Source organism: Anas platyrhynchos, chromosome 1, assembly GCF_047663525.1.
Source record: "Anas platyrhynchos isolate ZD024472 breed Pekin duck chromosome 1, IASCAAS_PekinDuck_T2T, whole genome shotgun sequence".
NCBI classification, from domain to species: domain Eukaryota; kingdom Metazoa; phylum Chordata; class Aves; order Anseriformes; family Anatidae; genus Anas; species Anas platyrhynchos.
The window spans coordinates 98330258-98350036 of NC_092587.1; the positions used below are offsets into that span (position 1 = coordinate 98330258).

At 36.6% G+C, this 19779-nt stretch overlaps 1 protein-coding gene across 4 annotated transcripts in view; it reads right to left on the minus strand.

Annotated features, from left to right (window-relative positions):
• Nucleotides 1–19779, minus strand: part of CADM2 (cell adhesion molecule 2) — a 655415-nt gene that overhangs the window by 40278 nt on the left and 595358 nt on the right. For 3 of the 4 annotated variants that reach the window (XM_038185405.2, XM_038185399.2, XM_038185418.2), the window contains one exon: nucleotides 11179–11298. The exons of the other annotated variant lie outside the window; for it this stretch is intronic. In XM_038185405.2, the coding sequence (XP_038041333.1) occupies nucleotides 11179–11298 (120 nt within the window). The remainder of the gene's footprint in view (nucleotides 1–11178; nucleotides 11299–19779) is intronic. 4 annotated transcript variants of the gene reach the window in all.

The window sequence follows — 19779 nt, forward strand, 5'->3', positions numbered from 1 at the left end:
GTATCAATTCTGTATTTTGTGAGGCTCACACTGGAAGTTATTAACTGTGTTTCAAGTGGAGTGTCAGAGAAAGCAAGGGCAGAGAGAGTAATCTTTTCAGCTTCAAAGGCACAGTTGATGACTTTAGTTCACTGGTTAGTGAGAACGACGTGCATTTGTTATTAAAGGTGTTAGCAATAAATTTGAAACAAGAAGTATTTTTTCTCTGTTTTTCCTCCCTTTCCTCATTTTTAGACCTTGTCTGCACAGTTTCAGTCTTTTTTTTTTTTTTTTTACATTGTATATGACACTGGAACATTTCCTTTAGTTGCCCGTCCTGTTAACTGCAATGATGCCTAGTTGTACACTTTAGCTTCTATTAGTTAAGCATTTCATTAGTATTCTCACAGCACAGACTATACCAAAATTTGCCTTACACAGTAACTTCAGAACAACAGACCTCATGTTTTGCTGGTACTGTCTTTATGTACCCTGTAAATCTCTCCATAAAAAAAAAAAAAAAAAAGTACATCTAAAACTGTTAGCCATGTGCTTTGCTATAAACGGAGAAACAATTAAACACATTCATCAGAAACTATTTGACTAATCTTTCTCCCTGTTAAAAGGAATGTGCTATACTTCTCTTAAAATTCATCACTGAAGATATGCTTGAAAGCATAGATGTCTTTACAACAAACCAAATCAAATAGAAGTTTTAATAAGCTCCTAACGATCACAAAGACAATTTTTATAAACAAATTTTGAAGCATATTTGTGGGTCTTTTCTACAATAAACATTCAATTCTGAGAGGAGAAAATGTATGGAATGAGAAGACATTTTATCGAATAAAAGTTTAACAAGAACCAATGTATGGCTGGTAACATCAGGAAAATTTGTCAGAGAAAGAAATCTTAATTTTATAACAATGAGGGTAGCTGACTGCTGAAGAAAAACACCAAGGGAAATTGTGGATTCTCCAGTTCTTTAGGTCTTAAACTAAGTCCAGAAATGTTCTGGTGGACATTGTTTTACAAAATAAAGGTTTCTGGTCCTCATTATAAATATCAGTGGAATCTATAGAAGAATTTAAGTTGACTGATCTAGTGGCTCCCCCTGGACTCAGTAGATCACAGATTATGATCTATGAATAACACATGAAAGTGCACATAGTCCCACTGAAAATTAATGAGCTCCTGTATATGTAGGGTATTACATACAAGAAAGGATACTATAGTCTGTTCTCCTGTAGAAGAAATTCTTCACAAATCTGCTCCAAATCTCAAGACTACCTGTCAACTAAGCAAAATAAACTCATTTAACCAATTTGCAAGTCAAACTGCTTGTAGAACTGTAAATATTTCATGCCAAAAGTCACTTGAAATCAATGGAATTCTGTTTCTTAGAGCAGTGGGTATGAGGTAAAAATATCTTTAAAAAATTTGAATTATTTTGGAAGCAACAAGATCACTGGTGTATGAGAAGTCACAAGCTCTGCTAGAGTATGAAGTTACCATGAATAATTTAAGTTTCCTGCCTCCTTTACATCTGACTACTGAAAATGTCTACATATTCATAAATGTAGGAAATGTTGCAACTGAGATCAGCTCTCAGAGCTCAGATAGAAATGGTCAGTACAGTTGCAGTTTTTGGTATACTTGGTCTTGAACGTTATGTTTTATGCTGATACTGATGCCTTCAGCCCTTTCCATGTAGTTTTGTGTGTGCCTCCTTGCTGCACAGGGAAGTTGGGCGGAACCAGTGCCAAGCCCCTGCTGTTGGTGGCACCTGAGGTGAAGTCTCAGGATGAATTCTGAGCCAAGGATTCTCCTTACAGAGAGTGAGCATGCTTCCAACACGAGGGACTCTTAATTTGGAAATTCTCTAGCACTGTTAGCTTACAATAGAGACTGTTAGACTGCATAATTCATATGGAGTAGGAAAAAAAAACAGCGCGATCAGAGCTCAGGTTGGGAATGGTTGAATTTCTGTCGCATTGCTGAAGCCTCTTAGGAGCTCAGCTATATAATGGAATCTTTATCAGACCATCAACCAATTGTGATACTTATCTGTACACTGTTGCATTTTGGGTTAAGTGATAATCCATCAAGGCTAGAAATCGCTGTGTACTTTTAAAGTTGCATACTTCATTACAGCAAGCTGACAGCTGGATGGATTTGTTAGCACTAGAAATATTTGTTCCAGACACAAAGAGCAGGTTGTTAATATAGAATATTGTGATATTTCCTTTCCCTCATGTCTTCACTGTGACTGTTTGTAATTTACATTTCATGTTTATAATGTTCATTTACGTGGCAAAGTATTAACAGTATGAAATCTATCTTTATTTGTGCTGGAATGCAATGGGCTCATTTCGTGAATAACATGACCAAATAACATGGCACTAACCTTCATCTTTTATCATGATAACTGTTAAGCATAGAAAACTACAATTCTCTAAATTCCAGATATTTTTGCTTTAGCTTGTGCAAGATACAAAAATGGAAAAACAAAATAAAAGAGAACAAATATATTTCATGGCAATCAAGGTAACTAGTATGATGCGGATCATGTTGCCATAATTTTCATTGGTGGCTAGAATGCTTTAGTGCAGTGCATGTTGACCACAAGATTACTCTTCAGTTGATACTACAGCTGTAAAGACTCTTTTAACATTATTTGAGAACAGGGAACTCCACACAGAAACACTTGTTTTTGCTTTTTGTCTGTTCATAATATAGACAACAGGATATTTCCATTTTTTAGTGTGCAGTGATAATGGAGGTTCATATTTAGTTTCATACTGCATGAAAAGGTCCTTCATTTCAAAACTACAAACCTAGGCTACTCACTATCCCATTGTCCTGTCTTCTGTGAGCCATAAGAAGATATCTTCTGTGGATGCAATATCCAAAATTCCTAACATTTTTCTAAAAAGAAAAATTATTTTCATGTCATTTTTGTACAGTTACTGGCTTGAAGCTAATGTGCTTGTTCTAAAATCACCACACATATGAGCATGTACTGTTTTGTCATTATTTTAATTCTCAGTGGATATACTTAGAAATCTATAGGAATCTAACCAGCAAAGTAATATATTTATATATATATATTTTTAAATGTTTGGTTGGTACGTGGAGATACCTTGTACCATGAAGCTAAAGTGTAACAGGAACACCTGAGGACTCCTGATTTTTATTTTATTTTATATATCAAATCTGTGTACACGATCGACTGCACCTAATACCATATTAGACTGCATCTAATACCATAAAAGTGGCTTTTAAGAAAAAGGCTTTTACTGGCTGCATATCTATCAAACCCAAAAAACAAAGAGTACTTTGAATTAGAACAGGTGCTACAATCGCCTTTGTCGATCCCAATTTTGTGAGCCTTGAGAATTCACAGTATTAATTGTAACACTAGGTTTGGCTAGCAGGATGAAACACTAATTAAATGTTGTTTAGGCAAGGGGACAACCAATCTGTGTCCCCTAAAATTGGCACTGTGGACTACTAGCCTGTTGAAAATATACTTTAGAAGCTTTAAAAATTGCAAGTCCTGTTCAATTCACGAGGACCCAGAGAAGGCACAGACGCACGTGACAACTGCACAGGTACATGACAGATGATTTTCTTGGTAAAAAGCTGGCAGAACAGACTTAAGCATCAACATTATAGAGCTATTTTTCTTGTACCTATTTTAATCTATTTCTTTTTTTCTCTTTCCAGAAACTCTAGAAACTAGTAAGAATCACACAACTTAAACAGCAAGTGAAACCAAGTGAGCTGCATATACTGAAGGAGTTGGGAGAAACGCTTGGGAATCTATGAAGAAACAGACAACTTGCAAGAATTCATCTTCCTAGCTCATGTTGGGCAAAAGTGTCTTGTATTTTCCATCACATAGGGCAGTTCTTTTGTACCCATCAAGTACCACAGAAGAGAGGAGCACAGGACTGTCTAATCATTTTTTTTTTCCCTTTTGGTTCTAATTTCTTTATACTTCCATAAACATCAGGCTTGAATCTCACTACAAAAGGCATATTTTGATATAATATGTTCAACTGTTCGATCCTTGTATTGGGTTTACGTGCCAAGGTTTTGGCAGCAGAGGTGGCCTCTTTGAGCAGAGCCCAGCAGCTGCCCCATGTCAGATCACAGCCAGCTCCAGCCAGCTCCAAAAGGGAACTGCCGCTGGCCAGAGCTGAGTCTGGGAGTGACTCTGGTTGGGTCTCTGGAGGAGCAGAGTTAAGGAAGGGGAAAAAAAAATAAATCTGCATGACAGCAGCTGGGAGAGAAAATGGAGAAATGTGAGAGAATCAGCCCTGCAGCCCCCAAGGTGAGTGCAGCAGGAGGGCAGGAGGTGCTCCAGGCATGCAGCAGCAGTTCCCCTGTGGCCTGTGGAGAGGCCCCTGGAGGAGCAGGCTGTCCCCCTGCAGCCCATGGATCCCACATGGAGCAGATCTCCATGCTGCAGCCTGTGGAAGAGCACCCAGTACAGCAGACTCTAGGCCCATAGAAAGAAGCCCACATGAGAGCAGGTGATCTGGTGGGAGCTGCTGCCTGTATGGGACCCATGTTGGAGGAGTATGTTCCTTAAGGATGGACCCATATTGAAGCAGCTCTTGAAGAGCTGATGCCTGTGGAAAGCCCATATATGATCAGTTTGGGAAGGATGGCATCCCATGGGAGGGACCCCACATGGAGCACGGGCAGGGAGCGACCACAAAGGAGCAGCAGCAATGGACTATCATCAGCTGACCCCAACCCTCATTCTTTGTTCCCCTGTGCCTCTTTGGGAGAAGAGGTAGAAGAGTGTAGATGGGGAGGAAGGTATTTTTAGTTTGCTTTTGTTTTCTCACTGCTTTAGTCTGTTACTAGCAATAGGCAATAAATTACATTAATCTCCCTATGCTGAGTCTGCTTTGCCCATGACAGTAATTAGTGAAGGATCTCCCTGTCCATATCTCAACCTGTGAGCCTTTTTTCATCATATTTTCTCCCTCTGTTCTCTTGAGGAGTGAAAGAACAGTGTGATTGAGTTCAGCTAACCGTCAAGCGTGAAACAACCATAATCCAAAACCAACTTCTCTCAAATTTTGTCCTCTTGCTCTCTAGGTACATTAGATACCTGCTTTGGGGTTCTCCAGGGTTTGTCATCCCTGTTGCATGGAAGCATAGGATTTTTCCAAGGAGGCAAATGCCTGCCAATGAAAAGCAATGAAAAGGATGCAGACGATGTTATACTCCTGCATCTCCCATCTGCACCTGTCGGCCAGTAGTGAACCTCAGGAGATTGGGTACCATTTCTGTCCCTAGTCTCCTCTACTTTGGCCATAATAGTGGAAAGGAATGAAAGGGCACTTTCTGTTCCTGGTCACTCTGTCATCTGGTAGGAGATGCTTGTTTGGGAAGGTTTCCCAGCTACTGATCACCTGTAGCTTGATGTTTTTTCTGGGTAACAGATATTAGTTCTGACCAGAGAAAGCTCCGAAAGTTTTGAGACTTAGGTAGAGAGGGCTGTAAAACAGATTTGGACTTTCATCATGGTCTAACTTAGGTTTACCATGCTTTACTAGCATCCCTTCTAAACAGCTGGGCAATGAGCAAAATAAAAAATAAAAGTAATTAATGAAGTCATTATAAGATCAAGAGGTAACAGTTCTTGAAAGAGGGGAACTAAAGGCTTATTTAAAAGTCTGATGGGGAAAAACTCCTGCTTTGTATCTTTTTTTTTTTCTTTTTTTTTTGGTCTATTGGGAAGTCTAGAAGTTGCATGAGTTAGTAAAAGATAATTATAAGAGAAGGGAAGATGAGAAGGAAGAAATAAAAAACTGGAAAGTTGTACTTTTCTTATCTGGTTTGAGTGAAAACAGACAAAATTATTTTTTATGCTACTGCTACAGCTATAAGTAGTATATAAAACAACTAGCTTTTAGCATGCTGTCATACAATACTGCTTTTAACATTAGACAACAATCGTTTTATTAGCAGAGCTGAATGCAAGTATAAGCAACTGTACTTGTTATAACTTTATCCTTGTTTCCCTTGTCCCTCACATATTCTGAATATTTTCCTGACTTTGTTGTTTCTCTCTCTGTCAGTACCTCAAAGTACCAAGTGACCTTAATCAGATGACACAAAAGAAAAATGAAGTTACAAGAAAAAAACTGGTAATGCTTAACATTCTTATGATATGAACCAAACTGAGAAATAGAAGTATTGCCCAAATAATTCCTGCATTTTAACTACCCATAATCAGATTGCTCTTTATTTTTTTTCTTATGTAAATTCCAAAAATGGAACAAAAAGAAGGTAATTTTCTAGCTAAGATTGTTGAAATGCATGCTATTAAGTGGAAATATTCATACTTTGAATTTATAATAATTTATCAAAATGATCATACCTTCAAATCTTTCCTTAATCCATTGTAAAGTCTTCTAAATTTAGTTCTCTGTATCTCTTCTAAGAAATCTTTCTTTTACCCCAGAGCCCAGAACAATAAAATCAAAGAGAATTATAATAGAGCAGAGATTTTATTTTATTTTTTTTAAATGAATGTGTGTATTCATTCACTATCTGGATACCCTGACTGTTAAACAAACTCTTGGACTTTGTAGTGCAGCTGCCTGGGAGTAACCTCATATCTCTTATGTGCAATGACTTTTGGAGATGTTTTTAGGCATTGCTATATAAAGCTGTGAACATTCTGGCACAGTCATCATACAAGTGAGTCAGCTGGGACTGACTCAGACAGATACATACAATAGAACTGAATGGATCTATCTTTTGACTTTGGAATGATCTTGCAGTGTTACTTTTATACCTATTTGTATGTGGGTCGTGGTGATAGGGAGTTGTGAGACTTCAGTCTTCAATAAAAAGAAGTCAGAATTACCCAGTTTTCATCATCTTTTTTTTTTTTTTTTTTTTTTTTTACATTGCTATGAAAGGGTTTAAAATGAAAATAAACAAACAAACAAACAAACAGTTGAGGGAAGGATTAACATTGTGTTAATCACTGCAGCCTAGAGAGGGTTTTGTGTACATTTGTATGTTTAAATACTACGAGCACAAGCTTTTCTCTTCTGCAAATCCAGAAACATGAAGAGTTATTCTGAGTTGAGGTGACTTTTCCTACACTACCTACAAGTCTCTCTTCACCTATAGGACTTTGAAGGAGGTCCATCTAAATTAACTTTATACTAACAAAGGATCTCCCCAAGAGAGGGATCCCCTTTCCCCTACTATGGGCAAATCCACAGTCTTTTTGTGCCTCTTCCCAGTCATAAAAAAGGAACAATAGTATGGATCTACGCACAGTTTTCACAGATAATGTAACATAGACCTGATAGAAGGGAAACTACTCATATAATTATTCCTTCTTTAGTCCCCTAGAATCTTTTCTTCTGATACATTTTATTCTCATTTTGTCGTACATTTCTTTGCATTCTTATTAGGCTTTAAGATACCCTTGACAAATATATAAAAAACAATACTTTCGTCTGACTTCAAACTGTGTTTAGACTTCTGAGTTAGTTGGTAATGTACCAGTAAAAGAATAATTAATTCCTGAAGGACTGAGTACAAAATCAAGCATATGTTTGTCTCAGAAAGTGAAAAGTTTGACAAAAGAGGATGTTTATGAATCACCATGTTATTATTCAACTGGGTCAGTAGCTTTTTTTCATGCTGTTTACTAAACTCCGTGCAGATTAAGACAGAGATGGGTCACACTGTTCCAGAAATAACTGATGATTTCATCCGCCCCCCCATTAATTCAGGCTTTTAGTAATGAAGAGGTGCAGTTAACATAATGTAAAAGGCCTTAGATCTACAGACTCTGGGCTCTTTAAACCCTGTATTATATTCCTATAATGGCATTTCCCGTGACTGATGTGCAGTAACATATCCTCAAGGTGGACTGTGTAAGGGTCTTGTAGAATAGAGGAACATCCTGTAAAATTTACCTAAGGTCATTCAAAAGTATCTATGATAGTACTAGTGAAATATTCTCAGCAGGAATATTATGTCAGCTGTTGCAAATCCAGTGGAAAGAATCTCATGTGTTAGAAATCCTGTTCAAAGATACAATTATCTAGCATGTACTACCCTATGACGTGGAGCAAACTTCTTCTTTAAGGAATGATCAAACAAGAACCAATAGACTACAAGAAGGAAAAATGCTGCTTCCAACCTACCTGGAAAGCACAATAAATATATATAAAAAGATAATTTGGTCCGTAGAATGAAAATATATGAATAGTGTATCAACTTCATGACTTTATGCACTCCTTCAAGTCAGAACTCTGACTGACTAAGAAGCAGAAGTGCCAAAGGAAAATATGTTTACATAGTAATTCTTGCTCAGCCAGAAGAAGATACTACTGAAAATGTGATCCTCTCCAGGTTGGTTCTTATGCAACCTGTATTTCAGCTGTGTAGGTGCTTTGCCAATCTAGATGAGGTTCAGTCTAGCATTTCAGGATGAAGAGAAATGGCAGAACACAGCCCTTACAACATTCACTGTAGGTTTATGATTATTTATTAATGAGTCCAAGACAGACAGGAGAGCATCTTGCCCATTTCCCTCTGCCATGGCAATCAAATACATTGAAAGAAATCAACTCTAATGAACGAAATCCTAAAATTTTGATAGCTACACTGCGTCACTGCTTCCTGTACATTTCGAAAGTTTCCCCATTAAATGCTTTTGCCACTAATTCAGTGGATTTATTTTCCCCATTGAGCTCGAAAAACAACTGCTCATCACAGTCCTATTGACTTTTTTTTTTTTTTTTGGGGTGGGGGGAGCAAAACCAAACAAACTGGTGCCTTCAGCTTCCTTACAGATTATATTTTTAAACCTTCTGTTCTTGTTCTTTGGTCTGTCTCTATCTGTGGTCATCTTCCAGTGCAACACCCCTATTAAAAACAGCACTCAAGTTGTCATCCATTGCTTGGATAAAACACAAATTACTTCTGCTTTGTCCTAATCATTCACGAATAGGATCACTGAATTTCTTTATTTTTGTCTTTCATCTAATGTATTTTTATACCCTTTTGCTGTTTCATTTCTCATACCTTGCTTGTTGCAGTTAGTTTTGCATCTTGTTTCTGAATTTACTCCTGTTTTTCTGTGATTGTCTTACACTGTAACTTATACTTACAGTAATTCTCTCTTCTGTTTTCATATTTTTGTGGTTTTTGATTTCTTAAATTGTTAGACAGTACTTCACTAGTCTACTGTATGTCCTATTTTTCCTCTGCTTTGGGGTAGACTCATTTTTTTATTTATTTTCTATTTCCAATACAAACTGTTCCAGAAACAGCTTTCCTCACTTCCTAGGTTCTTTAGATTTTCTGGCCAAGAGACTTTATCTACCACTTCCTTGAAAGGGTTTGAAACAGCCTCATCTTCTCAGTCATTTTGCTGCATTCCCTTCTTTTTCCAGAAAAAGTGAGCTCTGATCTTTTACTGATTGATCACTTTCACCCAGATTTCCTTGCTCTTTTACTCTCTCATAAGTAGTATCTCTTTGCTACTGTAGCATCAAATAACATACTTTCTAATGTGTAATAGAGCTGAAGCTTAGAAGAGCGTCCTCTTTCCCAGCTCTTCCTCTTAATGCCAGTGATTAGGTAGTAAAAATGAACACTTAAGAGTAATGGAAAATGAGGTACTAACCGACACTTAGGAGGCAACAGAATATTTTAATAACAGTGGTACGCTAAATATACAATCATATCAGAGATATAGGATAGTCACGATCATCTAACAACAGGAAGAAAACAATTAAAGACAACTAACATGGAACACACCAAGCACTTCGTCCTTCCAGAGAAATGCCCTCAGAAAGCTGAGAAGCTTTTGCTGCTTCACTCAAAATACTCTCTATAAAAGCATGCTCATCCCTACCTCTCTGTTCCTTTTCAAAACATACTCCTCTTGTTACTATTCAACCATTGGAGCATTGGGCTGTCTTCCATGATCTCTCCTTTATTTATTTTTTTTTCCTTGAAGAAAGAACTGTTACAGTATTCTTTTTCCTTTTTGCTAAAACATATTTTCACACTCTAATATTAAAGCTTAAAAATGTAATTTCATGTTTGATGTCAGTTTATTACATGAAGGCCACAATATTAAAATACCAATGCCCTATGGAGGAAGAAGCTGGGTGATCTGATACCATCACAATCTTTATACAATGGACTTGCATTTAGCTCAGCTTATTCTTGCAAGTTAGGCAGGTCACTACAACTGATTCTTAGCAGTACTTCCAGAAAGAAAAGATTTCATGACTGTCTCAGCTTTCTTGGGATAATTGTAACTCATCATATGAATATTGTGTTGTGATAACTGAGTATTATTTCCTCTCTCCTTGTACAACAAAAGCCATCAACAGGCCACATAGGAACCTTCTCCCATTTCATACACTGTGAAAGATTACTAACTATTCCTTACCCAGATTATGATTACCTGTGAAACCTTGCAAACACACATGCACTATTTATTAGTCATTAAATATGACAGTAAAATTAAGCTTTATATTTTGCTCATAACAAAGAAAAGCAATACTAGAAACACACACACACACAAAAACAAAAAAAACACCAACAACAATTCTAGCAAATCAGTATAGAGAAATTTCAGCTCATTTACTGTAGTTACAGTAAGAAAAAGACACCCCTAAGTTAGGAATACCTTAAATTATAAAAAACTAATAAGACTAAAATGTGATGTCTCTTTGTTACCAGGCAGGATTTCATCAACAGTAATTCCAATGCCAAGACACTTATCTTGTTTTAAACATTAGCACCCAAAATAACCAGTCTTAAAAGGTCATGTTTATTTAAAAATAGCTTGCTTGCATTTTACATTAAAGTTAATTTACTAACCTTAAAAAAATTAAATGCAAATGTATACAAATAATTTAAGCATCCTGTCAAAGTTCACATACATACCGCTAGAGCTATGAAAATATTCAAGGTCATATGAAATCTTTCTTAACCATGTACCATCATGTGGATTATTCTGTTAAATGTATACTGAACTCAAAAAAAAAAAAAAAGAAAATTTAAAAGAAAACTTTAAACTTTAAAGAAACTTTAAAAAAAAAAAAAAAAAAAAGAAAATCAAACCTATAATTTCCTATTTATAACGTGTTTTTCAGGCCATAACAAAGAAGCATACTGTACCTCTGGTGCTGTTGGCTGTTGCTGATGTGGTTGTGCTGGTTGTTAAGGCTACAGTGGTTGTGACTGTTGCAGTGGTAAGGGAGGGGATGACAGTAGTGGGAAGCAAAGTGTTGAAAACATCTGGTGAGTGGAAAAAAAATATAAAATAAAATCATATCATGCAAACAAAGGAGAACCATAATAGCGGTTTAATTTGTAAATACAAGTATGTTGAAAATGACTAAATTAAAACATGATTAACATAAATTATTACCGGTACAACAGCGTACCTTTAAATTCTTGACATTATATCACTCTCAATTTTTATAGTCAATCTGCTAGCATACAGAATTTAAAACACTGTTAAAATGACTGAGTTTCCACAGATCTGGAGAGTGAATGTTTAAGTGACAAGAATCCATTTCTTCACTGAGCCATTTTAAATGTCTCATATAGTAGAAACCATATACAGATGAAACATGCTGTGTCAGAGTGGGAGATGAAAAAACAACACCATCATGCTAAAATAAACACACACATGTTAACGAGAAATGGCTGTATGTTAAAAACACCCACTTTCAGACAGACTCAATGGAAGGAAAAAGGGGAGAAAATGCTACTAACTATAAGAGCTGCTTTTTCCGGATTGCTTTTCTTCTTCCCACACATTCGTTTAAGACACAGTTGTCTGCTAAGATCCAGAGCAGAGTATATTTCAAAATCTTTACCCTAATTATCAAGCAAAGTCATCTTGCAATCATCCTTAATACTTACAGGTTATCATTAATATATACCTTAGAACTGAAAAATCAGAAAGGCCAATAATATTGTTGTTAGTAAATGTACAAATCAGAAAAGATGCAAAGCCCTGATGAAGAGTATGCTACAAAACCCTTCAGCTTCTTATCAAGTGCAGGTATGCCAAGCTTAAAGTTGCCACTTCCTTGCAGAGGAACCAACAATCTCTGTTGCAAAACATTCCAGTACAGAGCAGAACATAACCAGATGTACAGATTGAAAATACTTTGATTACACTGCCAGAAGCAATAAAGACCAGTATCACTTTGCTTATAAGGTGATTGCAGGTTTTAAAGAACAAACAAACAAAAGCCCTGAAGAGAACTACAGAAAAGCACTTCTGTGAGGAAGTAAAAAGCATCTGACGTTTTTCAGATTATTTATACCACAGCTTTAAAAGGAAAGGACTAGTTTCTCATCAGTTGTTCATGAGTAAGCCATTCCACACTGATTTCAGTAAAAACATTTCTGAAGGGTGCTATTCAATGCAATAAAGGAGCAAAAATCTGACCCATGATCTATCTTCTCTTGCTGTGGAAGGAAATGCAATTGGTCTCTGAGTACCATCAATTCTGACTAAAATCAATGGAAGCTAAAGCAGCTCAGCTCTTTACAATATTGGGCTCAACAGAAGACATTTTAGAGACAGGGCCCTTGAGTTCAGCATGGTATAATTACACTCTTAAGACTTCAAATTAAAATGTTTGCCTTATTTTCATGATGGATGACAGATTGCTTTGATACTTAAAAAGTCTCCTTCTCTGTAAATACCTATGGGTCACCTACTGTGTCCTGTACTCCTCTGGTGTTGATGAACACCAGCACTATTCTCTCCAGAACCTATACCTGTGGGTTTTCCCACTTTGGAAACCATCAGATCATGATCTGCATGAGATCTCTCTTTCATCTGCTGTACACTGACATTTACATCTGGCTTACAATATAAAATATTCTCAAACCAGAAAAATTAAACCAGGCTTTTCAAAAAAGCCAGCATAACTACATTAATCATCAGGAAAAAACCTGAAACATTACCTGGATGCAAGTACCACAATAATTTAACACCACTGAGTTTAACAAGCATTAGAATTACATTAATGTTAAAAAGATACATGCCATATGTACTGATCTATGCAATTATTTCTCATAATGGGAAACTCCTTCTTAGATAGGTATCTGGTAAAAATGAAATCTAACAGGAAAAAAAAAAATCCCTACCTCCTTCATAAGGAAAGCAAAGCCTTGTTTATTGGAAAAGCTTTACAAATAAGTCTTGTACATAAAAAAATAATTAACATGACTTATGGTTCTCTTGGTTACCTTTCTTAAATATGTCATTTACTTAAGACTATGCAAAGGCAATTCAGCTGCAACTGGAAAAGACAGCTATGGTTTTACGGCAGTGTTTTGTTCTAAGAGCACATTGTCTACTCAGTGTGCAAAACACTGTCATAAACGAATCACTGGTGAGTTTAGAAGCTCATTGTTTTCTGGTTTCTCTTCTGGCTGAAGTATTTCCAGCAAGAATTCTTATATTAAAAGAAAGCCCACATAGGAAACTGAGACTGATTAACAAGGACTAGGAGATAAGTGTTTTAATACAGATACGTAGGTTCATCTTTTCTGATCACATCGAGAACAATGAAAACTTATGCAGAAATTAGTTTCCTTATCAGAATCACTAACTGTAATGCCAAACATCAATGCAGCAGTTTTTCAGAAGCCTCAGAGAAAAACACGTTCTCAAAGGAAACATAAATACGAGGACTAGGACTGGCTTTGTTTCTTTCGTACTAGAGTAAGGAGAAATTCACCATGCAAATGACTGTAGTTGGTCTGCTTTGCTCATAGCATTACCATTACTTGCTCTGAAGTAACTGAAGTACAAGATAAGAACCAGGAATCATCCTGATGAGCCTTTCATTGGCCAATGAAATCTAAGTTCACTCTGCATTCTGGGGATGCCTTGGCTCTACATAATAGAATCTCTTCTTTAATTATGTTTGTGTGTTATGGGAAGGTATGTGTGAAGTGACAAAACAGCTAACCACTCTACAGACAACAGGTTTTGGAACTCCTGGACCATATTTCATCCTTAAAACCTATTTTGGCAGCCCAAGTCTAGATATAGATTAGCAGTCTGAAATGTACTCGAAGTCCCACATTCAAAAGACTTGAATATTTGGGCCCACCAGTCCTACTGAGTTTCCCTGACAGAAAGGCTCCTCATTTTTTCTAGGAAGATCTACAGGTTCTTGCAAAAACCCTACCAGTCTTGATAATTATTATTTTTTTTAATGACAGAACGCAAATCATGGACTTCAAAATAAAGAAAAAGAAGATGCAGTGCCCCTCATTCTATCCTCATTTATTGGACATGTAGGAGGTGAGTGGGGTTGGTAGCTCCCATAATCAGACACATTGCAAATATAAACTGATTGATACTCAACTGCACAGGCTTCTGTTTAAGGCACATTAATCTCATCCAGTATTCTAAAGAGGGTATGCTGTTTCATTTACATGCCAGAAGAGGGAATTATAATTTGACTGTTGCTAGTTCTGTAGGACTTTCTGTCACTGCTTTCACTTTGGGGTACACCTATCAGGCTACTAGTGAGGCAGACACGTTAATCACAGCTTCCTCTTTAACAGTTTTTGAGAGAAACACTATCAAAGATATTATACAGATTTGACCAATTCTTGAGCCCTCCGCAAAGAAGTACCTTAATAGCACGGACTGGCAGGTTTCTGCATAATAAATGCATGTTGCAGAGATACTTCATTCTATTTTCTGGCCTTGCAGTTTCTGAATCTGGTTGTACAAAACGTTCAGCCAAAACCAAATTTTTGTTTTGACTCCCACACCCCTAAATACTGAAGGTAATTATGATCAAGAGACCATGCAAAGTGGAACTTTTTAATTCAGGTAGTCATACCTAAATTAATGGACCTGATCACTGTTTCCATAATACTAAAGTATTAACCCTTAGCCTCCTGTGAAGCAGAAAATAGCCATATTTTGCAGATGTGGAACCAAACATAGAAAAGCCATACTTAGAGATCTAGAAGTCAAGTAATAATTGTCACTGTTAGGTTTCAAGTCTCACTACTGAAATGAACTTCTGGTGGAAGATATTCAGCCAAAAATTCAGTAATGTACTTAACCTGGTATTCATTTCATCACCTTACTACCTCTGAAATACTAGTGATTCACCAAGAACTGATTGTTTCCATAATAGCTTCTGGAAATTGAAAACGGGTTAGATGTTACATAGAGAGGACTTACTGACTTTAGTCAAAACTCTTTTACATGAATTTCCCTACGGTTATATATAAGACCTGATCTAGATTTTCAGTGAAAGAGAGAGGCTTCTAACCTCTATCTAGCAGCACAAGCAGGGTTTCAGAAGAGCTGCAAATACTAAGAGGACTCTCTCTTTTAAGACCTGAAGTAGTGTCACAGTACAGTGGATGCATAAAAAAGTATGGGGAAGGTTTTACCTGCATGTTTCAAGGGCCACTATTGCATGTTAGCATGCCTTTAAACTGCACTAGCAGTGGCAAGGTGAAGGCAGACAGCAGGTTAGCTGATGGCTGATTGTGGATGCTAAAAAGAGGAGCATGTAGTGCTTGGCTCTTTTGGGAGGCTGCTCTTTAGAACAGGCACATATCTAGTCTGTTTACAAGTAGCAGAATAGCATTGTGCAAGATCAGCTGAAAAACACTGGCAAGCACTGCCCGACCATAATTTTGTGCTTTCCTCTCCTTCTTTCTTGAACTGATGCTGCATTCTTCTTATTGTGGCAGACGACATTCATCCATTTAAGTGTAGGGAGACTGGACAATTTACTCTCACTGCAGATTTGGCCCTAAGCATTTTTACTCTCCATTTCCAAAGAAATGAGAAATGGTTCTGTTTGGTTTAACAGGCTTACGTGAAAGATAGATCTGACCTATTGAAAATATTCGACTTGTTTGGCGAAAACACAACTAATATTCTGAAATGACTGAGCACAATTCAGACAACACTGGCTGTAGTTGATAAAAATGTAAAGGCTTTGTTTCAAGCTTGACAAAGGCTGACAGAAAAATTAAAGGACAAACTGATAATGATGGATGGCCCTTGCTGTGTTTTGACTGAGAACGAAAGAAATTCTGAGTAGTAAACTGAACTGAGTGATGACCTACCTGGGAAACAATCTCACTACTCTGTGCAAAATTTAATCAGAGTCTGCGGTATGTAGTACTAAATAATTTAGAAAGGTTTTAAATTCAAAGGGAGATGCATTTAATGTTGCTCCCAGAAAACAGAATTGAACAAAGGGATCATTCAGCTTGAATATCATGTGCCAATAGCTCCTTAGCACTTAGACTGAATGATCATGAAGCCTCATGGACATGAGGTCAAGGGGTTCTCTTTACTAATTGTTTCAGATTTATGAAACTCTGAAATGGCAATTATGTGCTTGACATTTTTGCTAGCAAATCAGATGTCATTAAAAAAAAAATCCAAAACCTTTTAATAAAGGCCTCATGTAGATCTAGATCCTTAGTTAAAACAATTAGAGACTACTGGTGGATGAGTTCATAATGCAAGATACACAACTGGGCTAAAATTTTAAGCAACTTAGGAAGAATAGAAAATAAATTCACACAGTATCATAATTCTGAGATGTTTTATGGGCCTGTAGGTGACATTAGATGTTGGAAGCTGTGGGAACTTGTTAAGGTTTTATTTAACACAGTTTGGCTGCACAGTCAGGACAGAGGAAAAAAAAAAAAAGAAGTCTTAAGAGATAACAGGGTTTTCATGTCATTGGGAGTTCTCTCACTTGTTATAGAAACTTTGATAGTTTTTTGTTTGTTGTATTTGTTTTGTTTTCTATTTTGAAAGTAAGAGGTTTCAGCAGCAAACAAAGGAGGACAAAGTGTTACAAAAAAGACAATGCCTCCTTCTTCTGCTTTCAGAGAGTCAAGCAAAAACATTGGTATTTGCACATCTCTGGTCCAAATTCTATCCTTAGAAAGGTAAGAATATAACTGCAAAGAACCAAACTCACATCAGTATTTATACTCAGTGTTGGCAGTATGGTATCGCCCAAACTACTTAGAAGTGCGTCCTTTAAAGTGAGGACCTGATATCATATCATGGCATATTTTCAGACACATGCTCTGACCAGAAGAGGTTATGACAAAATTAAAAGTATGATGAATACAAGTCAACAAAGTGCAGTAGGAGGTTGACATTGAGTTATGAAGAAAAAAAAAAAAAGTTAACTGTACTTAATTGTCTTAAACAATTCCTCTACTGAATATCTCATTCACTTTGAGTGCTACAGCAACAGCAAGACTTGCAAGGGTGTGGGAAATTCTGATATTCCACCAGTAAAGCTGGATCAGGCACAGGCAGGTGTAGGAGCTGCCAGAAAACAAGAAGCTGTGACTCTTGCACACATGACAAGAAAGCATGGGAAGGAAGTGGCCTCACCCTTTTCACTGGAATACTTAAAAACCACCTCTACCACTTTCCACAGGGACTCTGAGGAGCAGAGCTTGCTGAGTGGGGCAGCCCCCACGGTTCCTCTTCAACCTCTTCCACCACACAGAACAGCATTTGGGATTTGCTGGCTCTATGCTTTTTGTTGTGCTCACAAATGCTCAGTAAAATTCTGAGAGCTGCAGTAAACACCCCCCCAAAAAAGCACTTTTCAGCAGTATCTAGCTAGCAAAGCATGACCTTTCCACACAGCACAAATGTTACCACAAATATGGCTTTCTTACCTGCAGAACAAAGCAGTTCATAGCACTCACAGTAAGTGGAGATGCATGTAGGGACCACAGGACCATTGAATCAAGTATTTCACAGGAAAGCATCTAATGTGAATATTTAAGTGTTGTGCTAGTGACTGATAACTTTTAAAATGAAGAGTTTGACCTTGGAAGCCCTGAGTGCTTACTTCGGGGATCATCTTGATCTCCACACCACTCCACTGAATTTGTGATCAGCAAAAGCTGTCCAGCTGCTGCTCCCTTGAAACAAAGAAATTTGCAAAGGAAGTCCTATGATGCTGGAACACTCTCATTTCATTGTCCACTCATTGCTTATCACCATTCTAGTCATCTGAAAAGCTCACCATTTTTGCTCTTTGTGAAGCAGAAGAATAAAAGGTGGCATAATGTAGTATCTCACAATATACCTACGCAATACATTGCAGTTTGGGTGGCGCAGATTATAGGAATTACAACTACTGTATTGAAGAAAATGATTAGGTTGTAATGTAGTATTTCTTAATTTCTAGTTGTGCTAAAACCAGGTGATATACAGAGAACATAAAAGGATAAATCTGACAAGTTAACAACTTGTTCTGATGAGTAGATATTGAAGATTATCTTAACACAACAATCTAAATTCTCAAGTGGACAAACTCTTTAGTACTAAAGAATTTGTTTTCAAGTGCTCTAAGTTTTACTTTAATAATGTCATTAGCATAAATGTACCTCCAAGGACAAATGAAGATAGGTATTCCACAGAAAAATTAATCTTCCATATTTTGGAGTCATATGAATACAATACTTTAGACTACTCCAAATATATACTGTGCAAGACCTAAGCATTCCCAAAGATACCTTACACTTTTCCAGTAGTTAAGAAAAAATCTTTCACATTTTATAGTGGTAATATTAATAAAAACCTTTTATTATGTTGAATGTAGCCATTCTATCTTGTACACCTTTTTATTTGAAGCAGTTACGAATACTGCACTGAGCACATCAGTGAAGCTTATGCAACTTGCCTGAAAGATCTTACGTAAAATTTGCAGAGCAAGGAGAAGGCTAAGAAGAAGACTTTTGTGATTTAATGTTCTAATAAAAAGGTATAGTTTTAAAACACTGTTTGAGAATGCGGCCTCAAATGAAGCAGCTTTACTTGTAAAAAAAAAAAAAAAAGGCATCTATACATGTCCTGATTTTGTTTACCACTCTTGATTAAGAAACATATATGCACTCTGGAACATATATGCACAATGGATCTCTGCCTCTGTAAGATCATTACTTAGACAGTAGAGATGAAATATAAGTGAAAAGGAGGTAGCATCAGTTTCATTTCACAGCTAGGAAAATGAACACAGAAGTATTAAGTGGAATGTCTTATATTTTACAGACCTCTGATCATGATAGGGGAGTTCAGAATGAATCTCCTGAGTCCCACTTTAATACTCTACGGGAGGGGAAAAAAAAAAAAGAAGCTCAAAGAAAAAAAAAACTCAAAAACTCTTAAAATTGTATTTTAAAAGCAATTGTCCTTATGCCTGCAGTGCCAATTTTACTGCATTCAAGACAAACTGTTACCACAAAAGCCACCATCTTACAAGAAAAAAGCCAGCATGACTTGTCACAGAAGCACTGTATTCTATCATTATTAATATGGTATTTTAGGCCCATCACCACTACTTAAAGATCACATTAAAGCTGTGATGTTCATTTTTTTTTTTTTTTTTTTAAGAAAACAGACAAGCCATATTTCCTTGTTTCTTCAAGCCATAAAAAAAGAAGTATTCAAAATTAAATGAAATAAAATACCAACATCTGGCCCTTGAAAACCTATACAGAAAAGCTAATGTACAATACAAATTCAGCTACTAGCAGCCTTGAACAAAGATGACAGCTTTCTCAGAATGACACTTGACTCTTTCTGTGCAAAAAAATAAATAAATAAATAAATAAATAAAATTAAAAAGTTTAGCCAGAACTACAGTAGGAAGAAGAAAGAGGTCAAGGAGAATTCTCTAAAATTTTCCTAGCAGGGAGAAAAGAGCTGAAACT